The sequence below is a fragment of the Taurulus bubalis genome, assembly GCF_910589615.1.
Source record: "Taurulus bubalis genome assembly, chromosome: 14".
In the NCBI taxonomy this organism is placed as follows: domain Eukaryota; kingdom Metazoa; phylum Chordata; class Actinopteri; order Perciformes; family Cottidae; genus Taurulus; species Taurulus bubalis.
In genome coordinates, this window is record NC_136602.1 from 5,852,166 (window position 1) to 5,869,781 (window position 17,616).

The 17,616-nt window shown below is 41.7% G+C and overlaps 1 protein-coding gene across 3 annotated transcripts in view; it reads right to left on the reverse strand.

The window, feature by feature from the left end:
- sptbn1 (spectrin, beta, non-erythrocytic 1) overlaps positions 1-17,616 on the reverse strand; it is a gene marked incomplete at both ends in the record, with an annotated part of 66,964 nt that overhangs the window by 30,057 nt on the left and 19,291 nt on the right. For all 3 annotated transcript variants that reach the window (XM_079230107.1, XM_079230106.1, XM_079230105.1), the window contains 10 exons: positions 12-107; positions 504-662; positions 929-1,046; positions 1,368-1,555; positions 1,656-1,768; positions 2,092-2,207; positions 2,895-2,975; positions 3,298-3,389; positions 6,657-6,830; positions 13,675-13,826. In XM_079230107.1, coding sequence (XP_079086233.1) covers positions 12-107; positions 504-662; positions 929-1,046; positions 1,368-1,555; positions 1,656-1,768; positions 2,092-2,207; positions 2,895-2,975; positions 3,298-3,389; positions 6,657-6,830; positions 13,675-13,826 — 1,289 coding nt within the window. The remainder of the gene's footprint in view (positions 1-11; positions 108-503; positions 663-928; positions 1,047-1,367; positions 1,556-1,655; positions 1,769-2,091; positions 2,208-2,894; positions 2,976-3,297; positions 3,390-6,656; positions 6,831-13,674; positions 13,827-17,616) is intronic.

Here is a 17,616-nt window from a genome sequence, read left to right on the forward strand (position 1 = left end):
GATGAACTGACCTGAACTCGCTCCTCGTAGGCGGCAATGTCCGTTTCTATGGCTTCATGTTTCTTAGTGGCAGCATCTACGGCCTGGAGGTCAAATCCAAAGTTATCCTGAAAGAGGACAGAGGAAAAGACACAAGGAAAGGAGAAAAATAGGGGGGAGAGGGGAGCAGACAAGAAGAGGGAGAAGGAAAGGAAACAATGAGAGAAGACAGGAGATAAGAAGAGGAGAGAGGAAAGAAAACAAGGAAAGAAGAAGAATAAGAAGAGGACATAAAACCAGGACAGGACAGAGGAAAGGAAACAAGTAGAGGAGAGAGAAAGGAGAGAAGAAAGGTAAGGGAGGACACAAAGAAAGGATAGAGGAAAATATGGACAAGATATTGTTATTATTATTATTATCTTTAAGACTTGTATTAGGAATAACATGTTTGCACTGTTACAATATAATAAAGTCAACTTCTTTTCTAGGACCTGAGACTCTGGTAATGTTGAAGTGTGCGTTACCTGGGAGACCAGCCGCTGGTTCTCGCTCAGCCACGTCTCTCTCATGGCGGCTTTGCGGTCGAAGCGCCGTGCGAGCTGCTCCAGCTTCTCCTGGCGAATCAGCTCCGTCCTCAGAGCCAGCTCCCGCTCGTGCTCCGCCTTCTCCAGACGCTCCCATGCCTAAAACAAACGCACACGATATCAGTAAAATAGCTCCACAAACGATGAACAACAGGATGGTGTTAGATCAATATGTTTTGAAGATTCCAATAGCAGGATGTTAGTATTATTGTATCGTTTTCTTAATTATGTGACAATTAATGTGCTCATCATTAACAATGTCTTTCTTTTTCAAATTAACACAGCTCTTTGAGATTTACATATTTGAGATTTTCTCATCATTAAATAACTTAATTAACTTTGTTATCTTCATGATGCTAATTTACCTTGTTGATGTCCGATATGAGTTTTCCCTCTCGAGGAGTGTAAACCTTCTGGTTGTTGGCTCTCATCTTACTCTGGATGGTGAACAGAAGAACCTCCAGGTTCCCCTTCTCCGTGAACCTGCACACACAATTCATATTATACAATTTGAAGATTTACTTTCAGACATTTGGCTTCATTTAAAAAGGTTAAACGACGAAAACGTGAGCTATATAATAAAGTCTAATCAAAGAACACAATCTGAAACCTGAAAAATGACCAGAGAGAAAAATCTAGAACTCGTTCAACACATTTATGCTACATATGAATTGAAATGTGTTTTTGCTCACTAGTCATAGTCATGAAGGCATCAAGCCATAAACTGTTGCGTCTAGTTTTGCATATTTGTTAAAACTTAATACATTGGTAAATATTTTGTGAAATCTTTTCCTGTTCACTGACTTTGGTGGTTTCTCCACCGTGCGGTACGTGTTGAAGGCCTGCAGCTGCTGCTGGACTCCCACCAGGGAGTTGGCAAACTTCCTGTTGTTGAGGATGATGATGGTCTGTTCGATCCACTCCAGCAGGTCCGACGCCAGAGACTCGTACTTCTCCACCATCTTCTCCGTCTCGATGGCGTTGTCCAGAACCTGAAATGGCAGGTGAGGAGGAGGAAATACGTTTAAAAACCGCAGCAGCAGCACCATGGTCCTCTAATGTCTGCTGAGGTGTTGGGAGGAGTTTGCTCACCTTGCCGATTCTCTTCCCCTCCACCTTCAGCGCCTTCATCTTGGAGAAGTAGTGGTAGTAGGTCACCACGTAGGTGATGATGGACTTCTCATCAGGGTGGTCCACACTGATGTCTGCACACACACACACACACAGGGTCAAAGATCAGATTGAATACTATATAAACATCCAGGTAGATGTGTGTGTGTGTGTGTGTGTGTGTGTGTGTGTGTGTGTGTGTGTGTGTGTGTGTGTGTGTGTGTGTGTGTGTGTGTGTGTGTGTGTGTGTGTGTGTGTGTGTGTGTGTGTGTGTGTGTGTGTGTGTGTGTGTGTGTGTGTGTGTGTGTGTGTGTGTGTGTGTGTGTGTGTGTGTGTGTGTGTGTGTGTGTGTGTGTGTGTGTGTGTGTGTGTGTGTGTGTGTGTGTGTGTGTGTGTGTGTGTGTGTGCGCGCGCTCACCCTCAGCATCCAGCAGCTTGGTGATGCCCAGGTGTTGCTCGGCCAGGTTGAAAGCATTCTGCAGGTTGTGGTGAGCGTTTGATTTCTTTAGCTTATCAAAGTCGATCAGGTCCGGTCTGAAGACAACAACGAAGGCATAAAATCTTAGTAATTGATAAATAAAATCAGGTTGAAATCTTTGCTGTAGCCAGGACGAGTTCCCCCGAAAGAGGACGACTCTAAAGATTTATTTACTTGGAGTTTGATATTTCATTTCTTTATAGTTCCGTTGAAAATTGTGCTTTCTGGTACATTTCTCCAGGGACAAAATTCTGGTGGAGATTCTTATACAAAATTGTTATTTATCAATTTGTTTGTTATTTAGTATGTTGCTATAACAGCTTATAAAACAGTGTTTCAGCCAAATCTATTTCCCCCCGCAATCTGCTGCGTGACCTTTCTTAATAATACATACTGTAAAGTGCATAAAGACATGATTTTAGTCTGAGTTTGGTTTGAGGGAAACAGCCTGCTGACTGATCAGCTGAGGCTCTGCCGTTATTAAAGAGAAGCCTGTCTGCAGTGCTGCAGCAGAACATGAGGAATGACGCGACTCATTTATGTTTGGGGATAACAAAAAGGTTGTGATGAGAAAGTTTCTCTTTTCAGGTACTTTGTGTAAAATCTATAAAAAAGGTCGACTGCGAACACTTGGAAAGATGTTACAAACATCTGCCTGTATGAGGACAATAAAATAAAGTGCTTTCACTCACATTCTGCCCCAAATGAACATTATTATCGATGTCGTCTAAGAGTAGCAGTACCTGTGTTTGTGGATGATGGCGTTGAAGGCCATCCCGTCTCTCCAGCTGGTGCTGAAGTTGTGGATGTTGACATTTGGATATCTGGAAAGGAAGATGAAATCACAGCTCGTCAGGTTCTCATGTCGCTACTGAAAACGGTATTTAAATGGCGCTCCGCTTGTCTTTTCCACGTCACACCACATTTAATTGAGGTATGGCAGAAAATTAAACTAATGGGGGCCATCACTTCGCTTTATCAGCCTCGACAGAACTAAAGCTTTTAAAGATTCTGGTTGATGGTGGAAAGTTAAAGCTGTCGTCAACGAGGCTGATGGGAAATGTAGTCTGAGGTTTGGAGACACTCAAATTTCTAGAAATGCAGACGTGAGGAACTGATTTTTCAAACTAGTGTGCAGACTCTCACCCTGCCGTCTTCATCTGACACCACAGCAGCAGAGCATCTTTAGCCGACTTCTTCTCCTTGTTGTCCTCCGTCTCCACGCTGATGTCCTGGATCTGAGAGGAGCACACAGAGAGAGAAAGAGTAGGTACCAATGTAGAGGACTCCTAGTGAGAGAAAGAGTAGGTACCGATGTAGAGGACTCTTAGTGAGAGAAAGAGTAGGTACCGATGTAGAGGACTCTTAGTGAGAGAAAGAGTAGGTACCGATGTAACAGACTCTTAGTGAGAGAAAGAGTAGGTACCAATGTAGAGGACTCCTAGTGAGAGAAAGAGTAGGTACCGATGTAGAGGACTCTTAGTGAGAGAAAGAGTAGGTACCGATGTAGAGGACTCTTAGTGAGAGAAAGAGTAGGTACCGATGTAACAGACTCTTAGTGAGAGAAAGAGTAGGTACCAATGTAGAGGACTCTTAGTGAGAGAAAGAGTAGGTACCAATGTAGAGGACTCTTAGTGAGAGAAAGAGTAGGTACCAATGTAGAGGACTCTTAGTGAGAGAAAGAGTAGGTACCAATGTAGAGGACTCTTAGTGAGAGAAAGAGTAGGTACTGATGTAGAGGACTCTTAGTGAGAGAAAGAGTAGGTACCGATGTAAAGGACTCTTAGTGAGAGAAAGAGTAGGTACTGATGTAGAGGACTCTTAGTGAGAGAAAGAGTAGGTACCAATGTAGAGGACTCTTAGTGAGAGAAAGAGTAGGTACTGATGTAGAGGACTCTTAGTGAGAGAAAGAGTAGGTACCAATGTAGAGGACTCTTAGTGAGAGAAAGAGTAGGTACCGATGTAGAGGACTCTTAGTGAGAGAAAGAGTAGGTACCGATGTAACAGACTCTTAGTGAGAGAAAGAGTAGGTACCGATGTAACAGACTCTTAGTGAGAGAAAGAGTAGGTACCAATGTAGAGGACTCCTAGTGAGAGAAAGAGTAGGTACCAATGTAGAGGACTCCTAGTGAGAGAAAGAGTAGGTACTGATGTAGAGGACTCTTAGTGAGAGAAAGAGTAGGTACCGATGTAGAGGACTCTTAGTGAGAGAAAGAGTAGGTACTGATGTAGAGGACTCTTAGTGAGAGAAAGAGTAGGTACCAATGTAGAGGACTCTTAGTGAGAGAAAGAGTAGGTACCGATGTAGAGGACTCTTAGTGAGAGAAAGAGTAGGTACCGATGTAAAGGACTCTTAGTGAGAGAAAGAGTAGGTACCGATGTAACAGACTCTTAGTGAGAGAAAGAGTAGGTACCAATGTAGAGGACTCCTAGTGAAAGAAAGAGTAGGTACCGATGTAACAGACTCTTAGTGAGAGAAAGAGTAGGTACCGATGTAGAGGACTCTTAGTGAGAGAAAGAGTAGGTACTGATGTAGAGGACTCTTAGTGAGAGAAAGAGTAGGTACTGATGTAGAGGACTCTTAGTGAGAGAAAGAGTAGGTACCGATGTAAAGGACTCTTAGTGAGAGAGAAAGGATTTGACATTAAAGGATTTATTTAAAATAGAAACTACACACATGCCATGCAAGAAGATTAAGAGCAACAGTATAAAACAGACATCTTGAAATAAATAAATAAATAATAAATATCTTTTCACTTGTACATGCATACATGTGTCGTGACTGAGGTCCATAACTGGCATGATGCATTACCCGTCTGCACAACGCACACACACATCTGCACTTCCATACTTGTGAGGACATTTACAATGCATTCCCTTGAACACAACTCTTAGCTCTTCACTTTCTGTCCTCACTGTCCAAAAACGGTCTCACTTTCTAATTATGGGTTTACATAAATATTTTACAAAAGTGTCAAAGCTTTTCCAAAACTGATCCAAAAGAAAAATGGCTGCACTTTAATAACATCTTTTTAAAATGTTCTCCCTGTCCAAACATGTCCCCAGTTTCTAAAATCATCCTCACAGTCAGGAATTATCCTAAAATGCTCAAAACAACTTTCAATTTCCAAACTCTCTCAAAATATATACAAACACACACCTCACCTTCATTGATTGACATCCATCAGTTTCAGCGTGAGCCACATCTGAGCCACAAATCAGCAAAATCAACACCGCCGAGGCATATATGACACACGCATGCGCACACACACAAAAAAAAAAAAAAAACACACACACACACACACACACACACACACACACACACACACCCTGCAGTCAATCTGCACTCTGCTCCATTTCACCCACTGCAGGATTTAAAACCACTAAAAAGAGTTTTTTTAATCCTCACGGCTTATAAAAGCTAAATCCTTTTCACCCAACTGTTCACTGGCTCTGAGGATGACATCATCACCCGAGTGACACAACAACCCCGTCGACAGACAGCAGATGACGAGTGTGATTTTCGTCATTAAATGGGGTCATTTGCACAGATCAATGGTTTGAAGCAGACGAAATAAAAAGCTCAGGGATGTAATTAAGTGAGGGAGCCGTTAAACAGTCTTCTCATTGGAAATAAATACATTTGAAATATCTAAATAACAGTTAAATAGTAAGTAATTTACACTTACAACTCTTAATCTTTCATTAACTGATTAAAGAAGTCACATTTTTAGGATTATAAAGGATTTAACATTACCCCGACTCTGCTTTCATCTCTGGAGAAATACACGTGGAAGTTTATCTTTTAATTAAAATGGTTTAATGATGATTTATGTCATGCTTAACAACTTAACAGTGTGGCCAATTTAATAGATACACTTTATTAAAGTTAATAGTCCCCTTGTGGTAATTTTGTTTTACCTTACGTGTTAAACTTATTTGGGGATGCAAAATGAAACAGTGACCATTTCACAATAAGCAGAGAAATATCACAGCAGTTTTAGAATATTGTGACATTCGGTCATTTGGACGTTAAAAGTAATGCCACACTTTATATGTGTATAATTGAGTGGGATCCAAAATAGTAGCAGCAGCCTATAAAATACAGGTGTAGGTTAACTGCCAAGAGAAATTGACATTTCCCCACTGTAATTTTAGGAATACAAAATAGCACAATAACGCAAAGCGAAAAATAGAAGAGGAAACCCTTGATTAGGAGAATACTAGGATAGCAATAGTTTTAACTTTTTTAAATGCTAAATAATGAATAGGAATAAAAGGTCTCTGGCATTTGCCATTTATGTCCCATCTGAGCAGTGACAGTGTGTTTGTTCCACTACTTCTGGGGATGCAACAATATCCCAGTTGCTGATTTACTCTAAGAAGATCATAGCCTGTGTCCTTATTAAAATGGAAGGTGATGATCAAGTGACCCACATCACTCACGCAGCCACAGAGCCCATTCACCTCATCATGAGATGCCAACTTGCGTGGCTGCCTCTTACCTGGAAGCGCAGGATGATGGTCCAGATGAGCCCCAGGGTGAGGCGGTGGTTTCCGTCTACGATGTCGTGGGAGCCCATGTTCTCCAGGTGGACCCTCTGCTCCTTCAGGAACTGCAGAGCCTTGTCCACGTTCTCCAGGCAGTGGATCCTCATCCGGCCCTTGGTGGGTTTGGGCTGAAACAAAACAAAAAACACATCTCAGTTTATTTACGACTTTCAAAAACCAGGAACCGTGGACTGCTTCCTGCTGTCGAAAGAAGAAAACAGCTGCAGACTCTCATTCTTTAAGTGTTTTGTTTTTTATTATTACAATAGAGCAACTTTTACTATATATTATTGGGATGAAAACAATAATATCCTGTTTTAATCTCAGTAGATACATCCATTAAACAGTAAAACAGTTGTAAATACTTAAAGCAATAAATATCTTAGCTCATATCATATCTATCTTAGCTCATAAATATCTTAATGTGTTAAGCAAAACTACGGGCACGAACCAAATGCTACTGCCGACTGAAACCACCAGAAAACCAGGACGTTAAATTGTAAGTAAGGACCAGTGCAGCTGTGAAAACCATCTCATCACAGAACCCTGAAACATTCCAGTTTACAGATAATAAAAATGTTTAATGCGAGATAAATTTTCAGTTTTTTAATGAAGTTTTGTCTCAAAAGATTGAGAAAGGTGACTGTAAAAGTATTTTTGTCTTTCTCCATATTGCAATTATTTACAATTCACATAGGTTTTAAGAGTAATTTCAAAAATGTAGTTGTAGACGTGAAAATCGGAAAATCAGATATATAAACTTTAATGAATTGTTTCTTAGTTTATAGACTCTATATATTATTGTGATTGAATTGAACGTGTGTCTGATGTCTTCTGGATCTGATTCATGCTGGACATATTTATATTCCTGCAATCGTCACCAAGCTCTGAGAGCATCTCTCCCCACATTTGGCTCAACCAAAGAGCTGAAATGTTGTTTTAAATCCATAGAATCAACAACAGAATATTTTCCTCAACAGTCGACTTGCTTCGTGTTAAAAATAGACATTTGTACACATCTATAAACCTCCACACCCTCAGAAAGTCCATCGATTCAGTCATGGCAAAACAACATCTTACTGACCTTACGTCAGTTATTGACAGGCAGTGAATGACCTTTGGTATAAATGGAGAGATAGAAAAGCAAAGCTGAACAGGTGACAGGAAGTGTCAGGTTTTCCAGCAGACTGAATGAAATATGATGAATGAAGAGGAGTCAGATATGATTATTATTACTACAGTGGAGGGATTCCACACTGCGATAACCTACTTTACTGCAGAGCTTCAGTCGTGCATCAGACAGATGTCTGACGGCAATGCAGATGCACAACAAACAACCAGTAAACAACAACAGGAACGCAACTGAAGGTGAGAGAGAAGAGAAACGCAAGGGTTTTTAGGTAGAAACAACTCAGATCCTTCCTTTAAGTAAAAGTACTGATGCAGCAATGTGAAAAGTTGCGTATTAAAAATGAAACTTTAGCAAAAGAAAAAAAAACACTTAAGTATTATTAGCGAGATGTACTTCAAAGTAGGAAAAGTACTCATTCTGCAGAAGGACCCTGGCTGGTATCACTGTTGTATATTATAATTCTGTATTAATAACATCAATACATTAATGTTGTAGTCATGTTACCGCTACATGTACAGTAGCTCACGCCTGCAGGAAGAGCGCCGGACTTTAAAGGCAAACTTTAGTGGCCAATTTAGTGGAATTACAACACCAAGCCCAAAAAAAGATTTACTTGTTAACCATAGACTTACATTCTAAAAGAGACGCATGTAAATCATTTATACAACTTATGTAAAATTAAATGTAGTGCAGGCGGTTCAACATTTCCTCAGAAATGAAGTGGAATAATTAATGCCGTTTGAATCCTATTCCATTGTTGAAGAGTTTCCCTGAGGACATATCTGAGCTATTATACGAGGCCGCAATATCATTCATGAGAGCACATTGTTTTAAAGCGCATCTGTTTTTTTAAGCAGCCTCTGTATTCTGTCTGAGTGACGCATGGAGGATTAAAGCCACAGGAAGTTCTGGAGGCTGATGCAATTAATGCGGATCTAATAACAATAATATACACGTCTATCTGGTCAATATCCAACTTTATTAAACTAACTTCAACGTCACTCAGTCTGTGCTGGGGACAGGTGTGTGACCAGCTGGTGATTATCAAACCAACTTCAACTGCTTCCTCTCGGTTTCTGCTTCGTATCCTCACCTGAGAGTCACTGAGCAAGCTGCTCGTTTCATGGTATACTTCATGAGGAAACCTTTGTTTTATACATTTGTTATCCATATTCATCTTTTATAGAAGTACAATGAATGTTTCTGACCACAGTAGACAGTTTCTGGCCCCTCACCTGAAATAAAGACTAATTCTTCTTACTTTTTAATTGCCAGAAATGTTTTTTTTGTCTTTTATATCTTTCCGTTTCTGATGACGTTGCGTCTCGCTGGTGGTCTGCGGCTGAAGACGAGTCCCTTGGATGACACCGACATGTTTAGGGTGATGTTTGAAATATAAATAAAACAAAAAACATAGTAATAATAAATAACCACATTGAAATAAATGTCAGAGCCGTCAGAGCAGCGTCCACATGTCCTCCGCTCAACGCTGACCATCCGAACTACGACCAGGCGGCCGGCCAACAACAACACTGCTGTCTTTGCTTTTCCTCACACAGACACACAAACACCAGCCGGCTAAAAAGTCTCTCTGTGATTCAGGATCTGGACTCAAACCAGAGATATTTTGGACTGTTGTCTGCTGGAGTCACACATCCATGAAGCCACACAGAGCTTCAGGGGTCAGCACTTTGGGCCATGAAAGAAAACAAACATCGCTTTACTTCCATCCGCTGTTTGGTGCTTTTAGCCGTCTTTAGCCTGAGCGGTCATGCTGCGTCATGTCGGGCACAGAGGTGGGAGTCTCTCTTTTTGGTTAAAGTCTTTCGACATCGGAGACACCTTTTGGTTTGCTCCGGCAGTGAAAGGTTGGCTATATTATACCTCTTTCTTGGAAATCCCTTGAAAAAGCAACAACGTGTCGAACAAGTATTGTGAGTGTATCAAAGCGTGATATCTCCTCCCTCTGTGCCATAGAGCTCCATTGTTGTCCAAAAACTAAGAGACAATAGTCCCAAAGAAACACACTATTTCTTCCCGTTTGTTCAATAAAAACTACATGAACAGTTGTGGAAAAGTAAGTATGCACATTTACTAGGGGTGGGAATCACCAGAGGTCCCACGATTCGATTTTATCACGATACTTGGGTCCCGATTCTGCGATACATTGAGTATTGCGATTTTATTCCCTTTTTTTCACCGCAAATTGTCCCCAAAGGAAAACTTTGTCAACATATTGTATCTAAGAAGAAACCATTTTCAGTCTGTTCATCTCACTTCAATCATTTTTATTGCAGCAAAATGTGATCGTCAAGCAGACAATCTGACCAACACTTTCAGAAATGTTGCACCTGACAAACTGAACTGCTTGTGTTACAGTCTGCATTGTCGCGTCATTCGAGCTGGACGCGCCAGAGAGGGGGCGGGGCTTATCTCTGTGGTTTATCGGCGCGCAAAGAGTTTTCCATTCCTGCCTCCACCATGAAAATAACTACTATTTTTGCGTTATACTTGTTGTGAAAATCCCAAAGAGGTCGGAGCATCAAACGCCGTCGTGTCTGGGTTCATAATATTACTTCTCCAGGAACTGCGTCGGGATGACGGTGTTACGGATTAACAGGCGGCCGTGTTAACTGGCGACTTTCGGCCGGAAGTCGCCAGTTAACACGGCCGCCTGTTACTCCGTAACACCGGCTGCTTCTTTACAAATTGAGATTTAACACACAAAACAAATGATGCTATCCAATTACACCAGTAAATTGTTGCTTCCACGTTAATGCAACAGTCACACTCTTGTAATGATGTATGGATGTAAAGAATAACACGAAGGAGCCTTTAAATCCGGCCTCTGCAGTGCGGAAGCAGCCGCTCGCTCTCAGATTCTTCTGCAGCTCCTGGAGGCGTTTTGGCTCCATGTAAACCCTCAGAGTTACTCAATGACTCCTTTCACAACTCGCACCGTCTCCCACTGTTGTTCCCTCCGTCCATCCCGCTCACCACTTCTTCACCATCGCTCTGCTTCTCGGGTTTATTCTATTTCAATATCCCTTTCCCCCCCCCCCTCTTTTCAATTCCACACATTCCCGTCTCGTTTCCTAAGCTCGGCATCTTTTCCTCCCCTCACTTCCTCCTCCGCGAGAAACCAAAATGCCACAGATTGCATAACACAATAAATAAAGTATAACATAAAAGTTAAATAATCAGAAAACGGAGTATACATTCCTGGCTGACTGTAGCTGTGTTTCCTCTCTGTGTGTGTTTGACAGCTTGTGAAAAGGCCGGATGACAGCAGAGAGAAGAGTTGAAGAGAGAAGAGAGACGGCCAAGAAGAAGAAAAAGAAGACGAGGGGAGTTTGGCTCGTAGCGCTGGCAGTCACAAGGCGCAGGACCGTCTGAGCGAGTTTAAATGCTGTGTGTGTGTGTGTGTGTGTGTGTGTGAGAGAGGATACATTAGGGTAGGGTTTCTACAGAGTTCAACAAGTTTAAATTTAATACTTTTTCAGAATAAAATTTAATGCGGTCATGATCCTGGGTGGATGATAGAAGCCAGTGAGGACGACATGACCTGGACTTATTTATTGAATCAACATTTTTTTTTTTCAACACTAGTTCCTACAATATAATGAATCTATCAACATGACGTAGTGACATAAAATGATGGATTCATTAGCCAACCAGTTAAAGGTTCCTAGTAGAAACTAGACTGAGCTTCTTTTTGCAGTAGTGAGTGTGTTTGACTAAAACCGGCACAACGATCCTCCTAGTTATGTTTAGAGGTCTCCTGAAACACGGGAACATTTCATCACTAGCATTACAGCCTTCAGCAGCAAAGATAAGATGTAACATTGAATACCTTCTGAATGTCTTTTTTTGGAGGAAATTAAATGACTTCCATTACTTTTAAACATTTTTCCAGAGCTGCAGACACCCTGGTGGGAAGACAGAGCTCAACCAGTTCAACTGTAATGCATTCCCATTGCCATGCTGACGGCAGACTGGCAGTAACTGTATCTCTGCACGAACGCCTGTCAGCCACACACACACACACACACGCAATTGTGATAAAAAACTTCTTTCCAATAACAGTAAAGAAATAAGCAACATTAATCTGAATCTACTCAAACATATTGTTGGTCATAGACGGACTTCTGTAGATTTTGTTGATTTATTAAATATTGCCAACGCTAAACACTTTGGACTGTTGGAAAATGGAACCAAAAAACAAAAACACCACAAAGAGAAAAGTTGAATTAATTCAACTGCTGAGCTTCTGTTGCTGCTGCAGCTCACCTTTAATTCAATCTCATGTTTTATCCAATTATTCAAACCACCTAGCAGGAAGTAAACACGACGGTTATTGAACATGTTTATCATCCACCTCACTAACAAAACAAGAACAATGACATAATGGAGCTTTAATTAATGACAAACGCGACCATGAGTCATATTTATGAGAGAAAACATGGCATACTGCTGTCCATTTCATATTGTCTGAAAGAAAGGACCAGACTTCAGGTTGTGACTAATTCCTGGATGCTAAATCTTTAAATGAGTTTGCTTTTTGCACGGAGAGGCGTTCATCCAAACATGAGGGATTACATCTACCAACACGCCACTATGAGTCCGTTTCATTGGTTTAAAACAGTTTGGACCACAGATATGATCACCACTTGACTATTTTTCCTTCGTCAGACGACAGGAAGTTGTTTATTATTTACAAAACTCTTCATGGTTGAGTGCTTGTTCCATCCAAATGTTGCACATATTTTAACCGAATTTCAAGGAACTCTGCAAACTAAAACATGAATGAACGCTCGTGTCTGTCCACTACTGGTGGAGATAATCTCCAGTTGGTTGCTTCATGTCCATCCTTACTGATTCACTAAGTCCGTTTCAGTTTTAATCCAGATACTAACTTTTACAGCTCAGACGAGCATTTCAAATTTTTTTCTACATACGAAATTCATGGTGGATGGAAAACACACATACAGTCTCAGCATCTCCTTAACTAATTAATGCATACAGAAATATAGCTAGACACAGGTCTATTTAAGCTATCTTGCTGGAGCCATAAGATGTATTATAACAAAGTTATGATCCACCACAAATACCAAGTAGTGTGTTTATATATTATAGGAGACAGAGAGACAGAGCGAGAGGTGATTCCTGGTTAATGATTTTAAGAATCATAAAGTCAGTATTTAAACAACCCGATAAGACGAGCTGGAGATTGGAGACCAACAGCTTGTCGTGCGCAGCCACAGAGGGAAGGTCACTGCTGAAGGACATCATTATATACTGGAACAAGGTGTTCTGCGCTTGAAGCCTTAATTAATGAGCAAAATGATTCCTCTAAAGAATTAAATACATCATAAAGAGAATGTAGAAATTGTCTGGTTAATCTATAATGCCTGAGAGTCAAATTCAGAGAGACTATAAAGGCAGATAGTTTGTGTGATGGGTATTAGGCTCCTCTTTTACCCTGAACAAATATATATAAAATAATGCTTGTAGCTTAAATGTTCTTAGTCATGGTGTTTCCTGGTTTATAAAACTAATTTGATATTTAAATAGATTACAGCGCTCTTGGGCAGATGCACATTTAATTTCTCTTTGTGCATTTCTAACATTGTGCTGATGTAGTTTTTAATGTTGATTTGGAGGCATTAAAATGTCTCATCAAGACAACATTGGACACACTTAACATTGAGATCTGTAGAACAAGAGGATTCCCTAAAATGTTGAACTGTTCCTTTAACTGTAACCTGCAGTTCAGGTGCGAGGCCCTCCCTCCTCTGCGCTCCTTTCAAAATAAAAGCACAAACGGCAGCGAGACCCACCAGTTTCTCTCCCGACAGGACCTCCAGCAGTTTGATGAGCATGCGTCCGTCCCTCAGGTCCATGTAGAGGTCGGTGATCCGACAGGAAACTCTGGACAGGTGAGAGTTCACCCATTTGACGAAGGTCTTCTTCTGCACCGCCTCGCGCTCATCTGGGAGAGACACAGGGAGAGATCAGGGGTCAGCGGAAGAGGAATCGAAGTTGGAAAACGTGACGACAACCGAGGAAGACCGTGAGGGGGTGACGAAAGCTTTGTGAAAAGGCAGTAAGGCGACGTTGAGTTATTTTGCAGAGCAGCCGGTTTGAGTCCTGCAGGTGTGTTTGGATGTGGACGTGTTTCCTGCGAGTGTTATCCCATTCGCTCGTTGTTCTTGGAAAGCTTGTGCGATTGTGTGCGTGTGCTTGGGAGAGGTTTCCTGTATCTGACAAAGCAGACTAAATCTAAATCACTTTAACCCCCCCCCACCCTCCACACACACACACACACACACACACACACACACACACACACACACACAGAGATGAACGACAGTCTGACAGCGGACACCTGCCGTCTGCAACAAAACTTAGTTTGTATCCCACAGGCCTGATGGCTTGTGTTACTGCTCACACACACACACTCAAGTGTGTGTGTCTGTATAGTATGTCAGAATGTTTCCTTGGCTGAACTCTGGCTAAGTTGCCATAACAACCAAGTCAAGTGAGGAAGTTGCACAAGGAGGAGAGGGCGTCTCACACACACGTTTCTCCTCCGTGAACATTGAGTGTGCAGCAGTGAAGGTCAAAGGTCAACGCAGGCTGATGACACGCCCTGAAACCCATTTAAATCTTCGCAATTTCCAATCCGTAGACTTTGAACTAATTTCTCGCCGTTTCCAACTTTTCCTGGAGATTATGATTGCGATACCGTGACACAAGATATCTGCTGGAATGTCTGATCCCAGTTCTGTTGCCCAGATGATGACTTACAGCTCACGTGAGGCATCGTTGCGTTTTCTCTTTTCTGGATATTCTGTATTATTAAAAAAGGCCCGAGTCAGATGCATGCAAGTTCTCAAAAAAATCTGGGATTCCCAGTTGTATGCAAGACTCTCATATGACACGGACATGAAGCGTTAGCATGAATCTTACGGAGTGATTTCAGAACATGCGAGTTATGAGTCATGTTCTCGTTGTGTTTTCTTGTTCACAAAGCCTCGTGTTTCCAGCAAAGGATTTAAACTATCAATGTCAAATTAAAACAAACACAAATGAGCCCATCTCGACACACGAGGAGGACATTTTCTCTGCAGCATGAACTGAAAATGAGACATGAATGAACTCCGCTTGACCTCTGGAAGGAAACTGGACTCACACACACAAACAAGTGATAAGAACCACCCGACTGTTTTAGACACGCAAACAAACATTCAGTGTGTGTGCGCAGGACAATAGCTTTAGTGTTTCACTGGTATTCAGCAGCTTTATCACTCAGGACAAACAGTGTGGAGGATTTCTCGTATCAAACTGGAGCTGCTGGAAATATGCGGAGAAGACGTCACGGCGGCCGCGATCGACGAGCGGCCCGGAGCCAGAACCGCTAAACATGCAACAGTCGGGAGTTTGACATCACGGAAATGTTCCTCAATACTACAATACAAGGATTCAGAAGGAGGCTCTTCCTGGCTGCGAGTGTAATACGAGGAAAATATAAATATATTCAAAAGCAGGAATGTTAATGTGTCAGATTTAAAAAAAAAGGTGCAGCCGGCTAAGTGGAGCCAGCAGTCTGAGTCTCGACACAAAATGACAATAAATGTTGCCGATCGGTGACGGTCAGAGCCCAGTTAGCGCAGACAGAAATGTGCCAAGCTTTCTAAACCGGCAGAGTTCAGACTCTGTCCTCACCGGGGGGGAAACGGCAGCGTTGTTGGTTTGATTTAACGTGAAAGTGACCGGTTTTAATTTCCCCTAAGCAGCGTCCTCTCTCGGACGCAGAGGTAGGAGGACGTTATTATAGTGCTGTGATCCGCTCTGACACATTATGTCCTCGCTGTACGATGAAATATCCACATTTTAAATTTAAAAATAATCGGACTTTCGTAGTCATCTTACGATAAAATATTAATTCCAGCAAAAGATGCAGCATTTAGGGAGATTTACATTGTTGTTTCTAACTAAAGCTAAAGGCCGCTGTGTGTGTGTGTGGCTCTATGAACTCAGGACCTTGACTTCCCATGATGCATTTTTTTTCTGTAGATATGTGATTTATGGGAGTGACCCATTCACAGGATGATACAAGGAATAACACACCTCACATGACGTTCAGGATGCACATTCCTTTCTCTGTGTGTGTGTGTGTGTGTGTGTGTGTGTGTGTGTGTGTGTGTGTGTGTGTGTGTGTGTGTGTGTGTGTTAAAGTGGGCAGAGACATTGATTTCTACTAGGTTTTTGTTATTTGTCCCAATGAGACAAACAAGGCCACAGACTTGTCTGGCCTCTGTGTGTGTGTGTGTGTGTGTGTGTGTGACCCTGGGCTTAGGTTGAGGTCATCCTCCACTATAATTGTGTTAGTGTGTGTGTGCGCATGCTATTGACCCACAGAGACACTCCATCAATATATCACTGTCTCCTCGCTCTAATCACACACACACACACACACGGTGTTGTGAATTCAGCAGTATCCATAAAGCCAGAGGCGGTAATTGAAGCCATTGACATTGAGTTCTGCTTAGCTGTGCATATGCGTGTGTGCAGCGCAGCCTTAGCAGGTGAAACCACTTTATTTAGCTCAATGCTAACGGTGCTGTAAATGTCACAGATGAAGTCCAGCTGCAGATAAACTGTACTGTCATTATTGGTTTAACTGCCAAGTAAAGATTTAGTACGTTATAATGACATTATGATAAATATCATATCCGTCCCCTATAGATAAAGTAAGAGGGGTGTGGTTAATAGTAGAGTCAGCAAGTCTAAAATATAGCTAAACAGCAAACACCAGAATAATATACAACATGATTAAGTAATGATGTGTATGTCTGTATTAAAATAGCAACATAAGCGTATAGTCCAGCGCTTCCAACAGAACGGCATCTTCGAATATTAAGAACAGTTTTCTCACACACACACACACACACTTTCCTGCTGGGACGTGCATCTGCTCCTTTTTCAGCACAGGAAGGGGAAGCCCCAACACACACACACACTATAACATAAAGTAGTGGACACGCACTTCCCTGTGTGCAGAAAATGCAGGAGGAAGCATGAAGATGGAGATAAGACACACTGCTAATCACAACACACAGACCGGCCCAGGAGGACAGATAAAACACACACACGTCCATTTTAATGCACACTTAGACACACTAATAAAAACACACTCTGACCAGCGAGGTTATTGAGGGCAGATATAAGACAATGTCTGTTTGTTACTGCTGGCGGCTCATTAACATTATCGTTAATGCGATAATGAAATTCACAAGAAAAAAAGAGGAAGAACAAATGAGGAAAGAAAAGAATAGAAAGAGAGGGAAGGAAAGACGATGAGAAGAAAGGGAAAGGAATAGGAAGCTTTTCTGTCACTGCAGATTCAACACTTCAACAGAGTTTAACCCCAAACAGTAACATTTACACGTCGGCCCTGAGCTGAGCCTTCAGGCAGTGTTCCTCTCCAGCTGTGTTCAAACCTAAGCATCCACCAATCAGCTTCTTTCATGTATTGATTAAGGTCAGGGGTCATCATTCAGGACAGTCTGAACTTCAATCAAACAGGAGGCGGGACTTCTGTCTGACAAGTTCAACTCGGGGCAGAAAAATCCCTCAAGAACAACACACTAAAAATGACAAATTCTATCAAACACACATACACAGTCCACAGCTGTGTTCCCCTGGGTGATGACTAACACACTAACACACACACACACACACACACACACACAGTGTGTTTTAACGTGATTTTGGTC